At 44.1% G+C, this 12,625-nt stretch overlaps 1 protein-coding gene across 4 annotated transcripts in view; it reads left to right on the top strand.

Moving 5' to 3' along the window:
- The first annotated feature begins 828 nt into the window (after positions 1 to 828).
- Positions 829 to 12,625, top strand: part of ABCA1 (ATP binding cassette subfamily A member 1) — a 119,494-nt gene continuing 107,697 nt past the window's right edge. For 2 of the 4 annotated variants that reach the window (XM_037035741.1, XM_037035742.1), the window contains exons 1-2: positions 829 to 1,114; positions 2,747 to 2,877. In XM_037035741.1, the coding sequence (XP_036891636.1) occupies positions 2,850 to 2,877 (28 nt within the window). In that variant the 5' untranslated portion in view covers positions 829 to 1,114; positions 2,747 to 2,849. Of the gene's footprint in view, positions 1,115 to 2,746; positions 2,878 to 9,383; positions 9,392 to 12,625 lie in introns of those variants that run through there. The other 2 variants (XM_037035744.1, XM_037035745.1) reach the window with 2 other exon arrangements.

The raw sequence follows: 12,625 nt of genomic DNA, 5'->3' as shown, positions 1-12,625 counted from the left end.
GCTGTCAAAGCCAAGGCTAGATAGACTAGGAAGAAGTTGGAGATCTGGGATGGTTACATGATTTTACACAGCTATGATTCTCTAGCTACACTTTGCAAATATACAGAAGCAAAAATGCAAGCCTTGGGCATTCATCACTAGGACCCTGATCAATACATTGAAAATAAAAGGGGGCTGGGCCATATGGACCTGTCATTTGGGGCTCTCTCCTTCCCCCAGGTTATGGAGAGAAGGAACAAGATGATTTTCGTTGGCCCACCCAGGGACCCGGGAGGCCCAGGCTGGAAATCCCAAAAGCAGTAAGTTGCCTATTGATTACCAAAGTCGGGAGTTGTGGCGAAAAATAAATAAGGAAGTAAAACAACCAGCCAATTATCCAGAGGGCTGTCTGCCTTCCTGCACGCCCTAGGCATTTGGAAACAAAGACTAAAGGGGTGGTGTCGGGATGGTTTTCAGCCTCGTGTTCCCAATTACTGAGTAAACTGACAAACAAAAGAAAAAAAAATTGCTGAAAGGAGTTTAGAGGAAGCGATTTTCTCTAGCGCTGTTGGATCACAGGAACATGGATGAGACAGTCTCCGGCGCCGTTACATACCCCTCGTTTCCTGCTCAGGCCGGGTCAGAAGGCGCAGCCGGAGAAGCGGGCACTGTCCGCAGCACCCCCATCCCCCTACCTGACGCCTGCAGCCCCACGGGGAGCTGCGGGGCATCGCCCGTTTAAGGGGCGGGGCACGGCTCCACGTGCTTTCTGCTGAGTGACTGAGCTACAAAAACAGAGGCAGGGGAAGGGGGCGGGGAAGGAGGGAGTGAGAGAACAAGCTTTGACCGATAGTAACCTCTGCTCTCAGCGCAGCCGAATCTATAAAAGGAACTAGTCCCGGCAAAAGCCCGGTAATTCGGAGGGAGAGTGTGTGGGGCAGGGACCCGCAGAGCCGAGCTGACACTTCTTTCCCCGGGCGCAAGGCAGGGCAGGGGTCGCCGCAGGACGAGGGCCACCAGAGCCAATTTCTTGGGACGCTTTGCTCCTTTCCCCCCCTTATTTCCCTCCCTTCTTCGGAAGGGTTTTTTTTTAAGGGGTGGGGAAAAGAGACGAAAACACAAAAGTGGAAAACAGGTAAGACGTTCTTCAGTGACTTTAGGCGTTACTGTTTTACTTTGGGACTGTTTGGGGAAGTGCTAGGTTTGGGGGACTTGAGTCCGAACCCCTACCTCTTGCAATGTAAATGGTGCTGGGATGGCATAATGCGGAGAGGACGTCCTAGGAAAGCTCTGGCGACCCAGAGACGCGGTGCTGCTGCGCTCCGGGATTGCCCTGCGGTAGAGCCCGGGCGCATCTGTGGGCGTGGGGACCCGGGCGCAATACCTCCGGCTCGGGGGGTTGGGGGGCTCCTAGTCGTGTTGGGGGCGCTGCTGCTGGAGTGGGAAGACTGGTAGGTCCTGCACTGGTAGGTCCCATTGTCTACAATCGCCTGAGCTGGCTAGAAACCCCTCTGGCTGTGGGTCGGCGGGCGCCCACCGGGATGAATGCCCACACCTTGTCCCTACTCCGTTCTTAAGTAGCTGGTCTGAGTTGAGCTCAGATCTGGGGATCCACCCCATGCGCCCTCGGACTGGAGCGGCGCATTCTTGTTTTCTAAGAACAGGACTGGGAGGTGTCCCAAACGGGGTCCGTGGTGGTATTACTCACTTGAGGCCTCAGGGGCTTTGTTTGACTTGGGGGGGGGGGGTGCGGGTCCTGCTTATGGTCTCCTTGCGCTCACCGAGCTGGCGTCCCAGGCACCTCGAGGTGGACGAGTTTTGTTATTTTAAAAACATGACTTGGAGAGCCTTCGGAAACCTGGAGCTGAGGTGCCCTTTCCCTCCTCTCCCCCACCCCATTTCTTCCTGCCCTCTGCTGCTTGTCTCTTGAGGCCGCCTAAGGCAAGGCACAGGGATGGAGAAGCTGGGGCGAGATGGTGCAGCGGAATGACCGAGAGTAACCCCGGCGGGCGGTGCAGAACTGAGCTCCACGGCTGGGCTGGGCTCAGCGTGGGGGTGGCGAGGGCTGGGCTCCGGCTGTCGGTGGCCCCGGGGGACTGGTCCGCAGCGCCTCCTGGCCCGGTGGCTTGGGAATCGGCCCGGTGGCCGGAGCGGGCCAGGCTCTGCAAGGCGTTGTCGCTCATGGGTTCCAATGGAAAGCCTGTGAAGAAGGAAACCTGGGAGATCAGGCGAATTCTCGTTGTTTTTTGTTAGAATGTTTCCTGACTCCCAGCCATTGCTATTTCTGAAGATTCTTGGGGTGTGGGCTACTGCCAGGATTATGCGTAGGTGCCTCTTTTCAGCACCTTATTAGAAAGAAGGAAATAAACAAGATTTTAAAAAAAGGGTGGGGGGGGGCGATAGAAACTTCTGGCGCTGAAAGTAATTGACCCTTATCTTTTGCACTGAAAGTAATTGACCCTTATCTTTTGCATTGTTTATAAAACCCACGGCTTTTCTGTGATACCTCACAAAGCGGGTGGGTGGTATATACATTCATATAATAGAGGACAAATTTGATATTTTAAAAAAAGGCACTATATAAGTAAGGCCCCATTCCCTCTTTTCGCCGCCCCCGTTCAAAGGAACACCTCGCGAAATTTTCCAAGTTCAAAGGCGAAGTTTCCTTGTTTTAGTTGGGGACAAAAACCCAAGTTTTGATCTTTTCACACAAAACTGAAATCTCAACTAAAAAGTGCTTAGTTTTTCATCTCCCCTTTTATTTCAGCCCATTTTTCTCATACCTCCCACATAAGTGATGGGAGCTTTCTGTTCATATCATACAGCTGAGACGCTTCTCTCAAAGTAAAGGAAGCGTGAAAGTTTGGAGAATGTTCCGGAGTAGGACCTCTTCAGACAGTGTAATAATTTCCAAGTACTCAGTTTCCATTGTCAGCCTGTTCCCCAAATGCCCCTAAAAGCATTAATGTAATGCATGACAGGGAGAATTTGGAAGACATTGGATTCACAGAGCCAGTCATTATCTACTTGAGCAAAAGCAATAGAATCAGAGTGACCAGCCTTAGTGATGACCACAGTCCACGTAAGTAGTCAGCGTAATTCACAAGCCCCACTTTAAGGACAAGCTGTGCATTTTAAAATGATGTGTTAGTGAAAGAGACACCTGTGATATGTGTCTCCCCTCCAGATGCACATTTGAAATCTCAACCCTTACCAGTATTTTGGTTTCTGTATAAATAGAGGCCTGGGATGGGCACTGGACACATTTTGACTTAGGGCATGGTTATAGTTCATGTAAGAATGATTAGGATAGGGAAAGAGTGATTGGGGCTTGGTTGTTTTTAATCTTTGCTCTGGGAAGTCTCAATGTTTATGTTATTAAAAATTAATGAAACTGAATGAAACAGTGATGACTTTTTCTTATCTTCCATAGTATGTACCTTATATAGAGAGAGGTTGTAATATTTTCTCAGTGGAATTTTTTTTTAGGGATCTTCCCTCCCATGAAGCGAGTTGCTTATGCTGTATTTGTAGTGACCATAAATTGTTAGTATCTTCATGGTTTCAGTTTTTAGCTCCCAAAATAATTAAATGGACCTTGTCTTAAGACTGTTTGATTATGAACCTTTTGGATATCTAGAAAATACCGGTAGATGTGGTTTTTGCATTTCTACAATAGTCTCGAGTCCAAATACATTTTTATTTACTTATCTGGATGCTTAAGAGATAACACTTGTATAATGCTCCATATAGTCCATTACGCCAGCATCAACTTTTAAATGATCTTTCTGAAACCTTGTTTTATTTAACTCTCCTGGGAGAGGGCTTACACTAGAAACCAAGACCCTCTTCATATCTGCAGGTGGCAATAATCTTAAATGCCCCTGTTATTGCATGGGCACTGTGAAATAGCACTGTGTGCCAAACTAATATTCCAAATGCCTTTCAAACACAAATTTAATCTTTCCATCAAACTGATTTATTAGTCCTGTTTTGTAGATTAAAGAACTGAGAGGTTAACTAGCTTGTCCCTGACCATACGTCTTTCGAGTGGCAGAACTAACATGTGAACCGCGCCCGGAGCTCCCCTTTGTTAACTCTCATGCTGAATGGTGAGGTTAGTGTGAGACAGTTTCAGCTGCTGCTGGCAGAGGACTTTGCAAGGATGCTCACTATGTTCTGGTATGTTCATGGGCTGAGTCCTTATTAGAATCTACAGTCTGTATCGTATTTCCCTTGTTTCAGAGGGGGCCAGCCAAGCTCTCTTCAGCTTGTTGGGACATTGGTTGGCTAGGGATTGCAACACCATGGAAAGAACAGACAGTAAGATGTATTCATCTCAAATTCGTGGTTTAAAATGAAAAATGAGCTATTGCTTTAGCCAACTATTTGTGAGTAGGTATACCATCTCTAAACATTTCCCTGTGTGATACACAGAAGATGGAATGACAGAATATTTGGCTATCAGAGTGTAAGGAAAAAAAGAAAGAGCTATCAGTTTAACTGATGAACCTAACTTTGGTGAAAAATTTTTTTGATTATCATACAATACGATTCCTGCCTGTTTTATCCTTATTTGTGTTGTGGACTTTAAAAATTTTTTTTTATTTTTAAATCATCACCTAAGTATATGTTTATTGATATTAGAAAGGAGGATGGAGTAGGGGCATGGAGGTGGGACAGAAAGAGAGAGAGAGACGAACGTCAATGTGTGAGTAAAACCTGTAACCTAGGTATGTCCCCTGACCAGGGATTGAACCCACAACCTTTTGGTGTACGGGATTGATTACACCATGCTCCAGCTAACTGAGCCACCTGGCCAGGGCTGTTTTTGGACCTTTTGGAATAAGCTGTTTCTTTTACTGCCATTATTGTCCAGGAAGCAAATTTAGCTTTTTCTTTTCTTTTTTTAATTTAGCCTTTTTTAAAGGTATTTTTCTCTGAAAGTAAATACAGTTTCAAAGTCTGCTTTATAAAAGTGAAATTGGATGGAAACTATATTGCTATTAAATAGGTATAGCGAATTAGATACAAACTCTTAGAAAGCATTTTTTCTTGGTAGAAAACAGTCATGTTATTGATTTACTGTGTGCTGGGTGTTTTGAGCATTCTACATGTAATAATTCGGTTCATTCTGAGGAGAACCACATGAGGTGGCTACTGTTACTGTCCTTTGAGGAATGGACAGGTTAGGTGGCCCGATCACCGAGTTTGTAAGGAGTGGAGCTGAGGCTGCATCCCAGGCAGTTTGGTTTCCGTGAATTGACCAGTATTAGGGTCAGGACCGATCGACATCAAGGTTCTGACAACTGAAGTACCAACAAGAGGCAAAGAGTGTAGGCCCCTGTTCATTTGGATTTTTTAAAAGTTTACCTGAAAATAGCCCCCTGAATAGGTAGCCTGCCTAGAAGTTGTTGGAGTGGTATGTTTTAGAAATACGAGAAGCCAGAGAATGAAAATCTCGTATTCAAAATGGTTTTCAGAGAGGGCCTTCGGTCACTCTGCATTCTGTCGAGATGCTAAACTGCATCAGAGAGCTCACGTGTCTGCACGTGTTTACTCTGACAACACGTGCAGACGCGTGAGACTTGGGTCCTAAAGCAAAATGAACTTTGAAATGCTGCCTTTTTGCGTTTCCAAAACCTACTTTAAAACCTTACTTAAATGCCATCCTTCTGATAAACTCGCTGATTCGCTCTTCCATGCCAACACAGAGTTAAAATTAACTGTCCCCTTTCTTATCCCTCCGTAAGATTGGATTACAATGCTATTCATGTCATGTGTTTAATTGTGTTTTGATATGGTGACATTTCTTTGTCTTCCTCTAGAGTGTATCCGTCTCCAGGAGGTCTTTGATTTATTCTCCCAGCCCTTAGTTCAACTCCTCTGATGTGGAATGTGGAAGGTGTTCAATAAATGTTGACTTAAACAACTCAAACAAGGAGAATGGGAAACTAGTGTTTGTTTTCTGTATCAGAAATAAAATAATGGGGTGATTATAGAAAGATAGTAGAAATAGAATTATTTGAGAAGTAACTGGAGTCAAAGTTTTCTGACTGAGAAATTTTAGTACTTACTTAAATTATCTAGGCCACCTAACTTTGTGGAACAAACAATTCTGATTCCATTCAGTTTCACTTCTCTTTTTGAGGCAGCTGCGATTTTGAGAAGATGCTGTAGTTGGTGACATTTCACATTCATGTACTTTGGTTTTCACATTAGTTTATTTTTAAAATAAGAATGAGATAATTTACAAAGTAATTTACAATTTAAATACGTTTTAAAAACCAAAATAATCTTTACGCATAGAATATTATGCTAAGTGAAATGAATCAGTCAGAAAAAGCGAAGAACCATGATTTCACTCCTGTGGGATATAAAAGTGAAACTCGTAGCCACAGACAAACAACAGCACAGTGATTACCTGAGGGAAGGGGGAAGGGAGAATAGAAAAGGGGAGCCAAGTATTTGGTGATGGAAGATTTGGCTTTGGGTGGTGGGCATGCAAAACCCCATCATGTTTCAGAGAAATGTACGCCTGAAATCTATATTACCCTATGCACCAATATCACCCCAATATAAAGCCGCCAATACGCCCATAACAGCCTTTTATGCATAGGACCTTTTATTCATTCTCTCCCCCTCTCGGTCACTCTTTCTCTTTGTGTGTATGTATGTATATATACATATAATTCTTATATAATATATATAAAACCCATCAGCGGTTATGTTTATTAGGTGAAGATTTTTGACTACCTTGAGAATATGATGAAAGCTATGGATTTTCCAGAAAAAAATACACATAGGCTTGTACACTCCAAATTTTACATAGAATTAACAATTTTACACATAAGTATATTTTGCATATGATTTTACTAACTTAGCAAGGAGCCACACACATAACCTTAGGCAAGTCGTTTTAGTTTTCTGAGATTTAGGTTCGTTTGTGAAATAAAAGAGGCTGAAGTACTTTTAAGGACCCCTTCAAGCTCTGATGTCTTTTAACTCTAGGTCTGTATTGAGGAAAAAGGATGCTGATCCTTTGATTGGAGCTTCTCAGCACTGTGTCTTGAGGGAGAGCAGTGTAACAGGGTTTGAGATCCAGAGGGGGGCACTAAGAAAGCATTAGAGGGCTCCCCGTGCGAATAATGACGGAAGAAAGGAAGAGGATGGGAGGGGAGGAAGAAGGAAAGAGAGCTGTGGAAATTGCCTGTTTATGCATTAGGTGGGCCAAGACCTCAATCATAGAACCAGAAGGAAATTCACACCTGAAATGCAAAGGGGTTAGTTCATCTCAGTAAATTTCAGTAGAGCAGACAGGATGTAGTGAGACACAGTAGGACGTTGTTCTTATCGTTTGACTCCCTATTTGGAGAATCATCATTTGGACTCTCCATTCTGGGCATCTCTGTCATCTCTATTTTGGGTGTAGGTTTTACTTCTTACACATAAATTGCAGTCCTGTTAAGCCAGTATGTGATAAAAAAAAAGAGAGAGAGAGAAGAAGAGCAAACCAAGACTCATTCATCTTTTAAGAAAGGCGTGTTAAGTGTTCATCCTAGAACAGCGGTTTTCAACCTTTTTCATCTCTTGGCACACAGAAACTAACTACTAAACTTTTGTAGCATACCAAAAATACATATTTCTTTTGCCAATCTGACCCCCAAAATAGATTCAGTTTTGGTTCATTCACAATGGATGGCAGTTGTCGTGTTGGCTGTTGTCATTTTTTTACTTGACAGTCTAAGGGAAAAGAGGTCTGTGCTCCTGACTAAATAGTCAGGTATCGCATGCTTTCAAAGTTCCTGCGGTTCACCAGTTGAAGATTGCTGTCCTAGAGAGTTGGACTAACCTTACAGCGATATTTCTACGTATCTCAGAAGACTCATTGGGTGTCGATACGGGCAAGACACAAAGCTTTGTGAAAGCATTGTCATAAATTTGTTGTTTCAGAAATCATAATAAATGAGGAGTAGAAGGAAGAGGGAGGGAGAAAAAGAAGCAAGAGGTTTCAGGGGTGGAAAGAGAAAGGAGCTGCTAAGCTGTTTGGGTTTCATATCCTTATTTACACCGGTTTTGCAGAATTCCTGTAGGAGGCCAGGTTGGGAATAATTGTTTATGCCCATAATCCACCCAAGTTTGTTTTCTTTTTTTTTTTTTAAAGTAATTTTAAAATCTTATTCTGGAATTATTTCTTGATCTGAGTTTTTCCTCATAGATTGTCTTTTTTTTTTTTTTAAGATTTTATTTATTTATCTTTAGAGGGGAAGGGAAGGAGAGAGGGAGAGAAACATCAATGTATGGTTGCCTTTCGTGCGTCCCCTGCTGGGAGTTGGCCTGCAGGGAACTGGCCTGCAACCCAGGTATGTGCCCTGACTGAGAATCGAACCGCGATCGTCTGAGTCGCAGGCCCGTGCTCAATCCACTGAGCTACACCAGCCAGGGCTGTTTTCTTTAAGAAGCAAGTCTCCGAGGGTATGACAGCTTGAGATTGATTCTCTCTGGTATTTAGATGATACAAATTTGACATAAAGGGACCACTGATGGAGGGAGCAGCCCTCCTTGGAAAGGCAGAGAGAAAGTGAGGACTCAAGACTAATGAGTTTAGATTGTACTGTAGACACTTCTCCAGTCCCAGAGGTAGGTCCTTGTGCTGGAAGGTGGCAGTGTACCTCTGCTGGGGTGAGGCGTGACCTCTGGTACTGGAAAAGGGAGGGAAGAGGAAGGTAGACTATTGAAAATATAAAAAATACTGTTTATATTATATTTCTGTGAAATATAAAATGTTTTAAAAAATACTAAGTATATAAATGAAATGTGTTAATATGCAAGAAATACCGTTGAATTTTTTAAACACTGTAAGGTACTAGGTGCTGAGCCAATGCCAAGACTTTAAGGACCTGCCACCATAATAACCCTTAGCTTGGCATTCAAGGCTCTTTGGACTAAGACTGACCATTTTGGATAGCTTTGTCCCAGATTATAAGAGGCATACTCCAAGGAACTGCCCCTGGCTTTCTCACCAGTGATTAGCACATAGTATGGCTCAATAACTGCTTAACTGAAGCGCCCTCTACAGGTTTTCTCTGACTTCTACTTTCAGAATACCTTCCGCTGCTTCTTGGCCCCTCCTTGTTTTGAAAACTCATGTCCATCCTCTGTGGTTGCTTTTGTTTGCACATACCCTCCGCTCACATTCCTCTGTGACTGACATTGTTCCCATGCACCTTGGCCGGATGGGAGCACAGCCTGGACCGGCCTCCCCTGCGTTTCCTTGTTTAGTTGCCACGACAGCCCCGAGATAGGGCAGCGTTACAGGCCACTCGAGTCATTTCAATTGACTCACGTTTTTGTAATCACTGATATGTTTTTAGAAGTCAGCCTTCTATCGGGCTCCTAAAGTGGAAAACCGGTGTCGGCTATCTCAAAGAGAATGTCATTTTAAAAAGAAGTAAAGTAAAACCCACCTATTTTTTAAATTCCGTCTGTAAAATAAAATTGCCTTCTGAAGGCCCTAGCTGGTTCTGAGACTTGCTCTTACTTTGTTAAAAAGGGAAATTGACCGGTGTTACAGGGGTGTTGAAGAGAAGACCAAGCCAAAAACGTTCTCTCTAATGTCATAAAGTTTTTATGAAGGCTAAAGAGGTGCTGAAAAGAACAGGATTTTCTCATTATGTGATCCAGTGTTCGATATCATGCCTGTCCACTTTCCTAAAATCTAAGCACCACTTACGTTCATCTTGTATAACTCTCCCCGCTGTGGGCAAATAGACTGAGTTGGCCCCTTTTTTCAGATGGTGCACCTGATACAGAGAGAAGTTAAATAACATGCTCGTGGTTTACATGTTTGGACAGAGCCAGGGATTCAAATTAGGGGCTGATATCCAAGCTCCAGGCAATTTTCTTGGACTCTGGTGATCATCTCGTGCAGCCTCCTCATTGCATGGACGTGTTTTCCGTTTTATGGCTCAAAGAGGGAGGGTGGATTGCCCAGATGACCTCCCCAGCAGTCACTGACTGCAGGTTAGTATCTTGACCTCTTGCCTTTTTAATCCAGGCTTGTTTGTACCAGAATTTGGGGCAATACTTACAGGGTCCTTCTAGGTGAGAAGAGATTGTGGCTACAGAAGTCTATCCTTCTCAGCTTAAAATGGACCCTGAAGCTTTGAATAGGGACTGGCTTCACTTATGTATTCTTTCTGTCAGTCCAGTCTGAGTCTTAACGGGTTTCTCAACTGGATTCTTTTTCTTTCCTGCAAATAAAAATTACTCTGGTTTTAGACTGGAATTGGAAGGACTTCTCCACAGAAGTTCTGAAGGTTGAGTCTTTCCTAGGAGCCGTTTCCTTGACGCACAAGTACAAAACCCTCTGCTAATTTTGGCCAGTTAAGATCAATTGTGATTCAAGGCAAGATTCATTTCTTTTCTTTTTTTAAGAAATTTTGTGTTAATTATAGTAAGGATCTTGAATTCAAGAAAAAGAAAGGCTGTGTAGTCAAGTAGTTTATTCAGTTGTCAGTCCTGTTGCAGGATTTGCAAATTTAGGGGAATTTGTACCATTTTCCAGTTTCTAGCACTGGTCACAGTTTGCAGGATCGCAGCGTTACTTTCTCTGCAGAGCAAAGGGAGGGTTGTCTGACACTTGGTTCAAATGGCCTTCCTGAAGGGGCGTGTGTGCCCTGGAGGGTGCAGAGACCAGCTGGACTCTCTGTCTTTAGGTGGAGCTCCATCTGGGGACTCCCTGGTGCTCACCTGATGTGGACACTTAGCACATGGTCCCTTGGGAGAGTGAATTATTTGAACTTTTAAATGCCACTGTAAAACCACAGTTGGAGGGAAGAGGCTGACAGGACTTGCACCCCATAGTTCAGTTTCAGTTTCCCTTGAGCACTTCCTAACCTGGCAGAGAAAATGTTTGATGGGTGAAAATAGTGCTTTCTAGAAGGAAGTCTCAGAGTCATGATACTGTTCGCACCGTACAGAGCTGTTTCCTCTGGGAGAACCCTCCCAGACCTCAAGGAGTGGATTCAGGGTGCCAGTATTTTTTTTTTTTTTAACTAACAGCCTTAAGTTTTTGTTTCTCAGAATCACAAGCATGTGGATTCAAACTTGTGATTTTATTCCTCTTCCCCAACTTTAGCGAGGCAACTAGCAAAGTGATTTATTTTGGTTATCGTTGAGAAGATCTGTTGTCAAGTGGCGGGGACAGGTCCCCGGCCTCCCTGACTGCTCTGGCACCCTGACTGGGTCCCCAGCTGCCTTGCTAACTGGTCCTGGCTGGGCCGTGGAAGCAGAGGTGTCTGGGATACATGACATGCCTGCACTGCCGGAAGGCCTGGCTAGTGAAAAACCTTATGAAGAAGGTTGCTGGGTTGGGTCACATACTCTAGGAGCTAGGATTGGACGGAAGTCCGGAGATTAGACAGCTGGTTTTGGCCGAAGTCAAGGAAATAAAGTGTTGAGGTTAGAAGAATTGTATTCAGGCGTAGTGTTCCTGACCAATGCTGCCAGTTCTGGTTTGGGGATGGAGCCCCTGGGGGCGGGGGCATGTTTACGATGGTTCTAGAGACCCAGTTTAGTGAATTGCAAGTTCTCCTTTGCTCACATGAAGTCAATGAAGATGAATGTCCTTTCAAACAAATTAGAGAGGCTTTGAGGAAAGCCAAATTAAATACGCTCCTGCTTAAACTTGTGTTGCCTTGAACACAGCTGGAAAATTTGTCATGGTTTTAGGCTACCTGAACCTTTACTTTTAATGACATTTTTCATGTGTTGCTGTAGGGAACCCGTTTTAACCCTTTTTTTCCGTTCCTGGGGTCTGACCTCAGAGGTCCTCATTCTATACAAAGGTTTAGCAAGCACCAAGTCATTCTGGGCACTGGGAGTAAGAAAATGCTGAGACACATTCATTAGCTTGCTGCACACGAGTTACGGGGACCAGCTGATAAATTGGTATGCCGGGAAAGATTGTAGGGAGAGCTGGAAAGATGGAGGAATTGTAAGGCCCAGATTGCGAATAGGTTATTGACCAAGAGGCTGGAGGAAGTAGGGTGGAGAGGAAAACTGAACCCAGATACTGAAGACTTGAAGGAAGGTGGCAGTGTGCCTATATGAAATAATAGAAGTGAGTGGTGCCCCCCACCCCCCCAAAAAAGGGTTTTCTGGTAAAACAATGGCAGAAGTGGCACCACAATACCCAGGTGACCTTTTCACATCTTCCACTGAGTTGGGCATGGGAGAGATTTTCTTCAGTTTGTTCTGGAGAGGTCCGTCGTCGGAGGGTTAGGAGGGAGAGTGCCTGTGGACAAAGGAGAAGAAGAGAGATTTGCCCATGCTGTGCCCCACCCTTGATGAGTGTTTTACCTTATGAAATCTGTTACACTAATCATAATAGCTGCCATTTACTGGATACCTGCTTGGTTCCAGGAACGGAAATAATGTTTTACGTACATGGCAACTCTATTTTAATGGAAAGGCTACGGGGGCTCAGAGTCCCTAGGGTCCCAGAGCTGGAGAGTAGCAGTAAAAATTCAAAGCCAGTTTTCTCTGACTCCAAAACCTCCTTTATTTCTACTCAATCAATTCAAGAACATAAAAAAGAGTTAAGGGGGTTTGGGGGTGTTTGCTTTTGCTTCATGGTAGCGTG

This window comes from Sturnira hondurensis, unplaced genomic scaffold, assembly GCF_014824575.4.
Source record: "Sturnira hondurensis isolate 20B ecotype Veracruz unplaced genomic scaffold, ASM1482457v3 Scaffold0022566, whole genome shotgun sequence".
Classification (NCBI taxonomy): Eukaryota; Metazoa; Chordata; class Mammalia; order Chiroptera; family Phyllostomidae; genus Sturnira; species Sturnira hondurensis.
The sequence above is the reverse complement of the archived record's forward strand: the minus strand, read 5'-3'. Positions and strand labels throughout refer to the sequence as shown.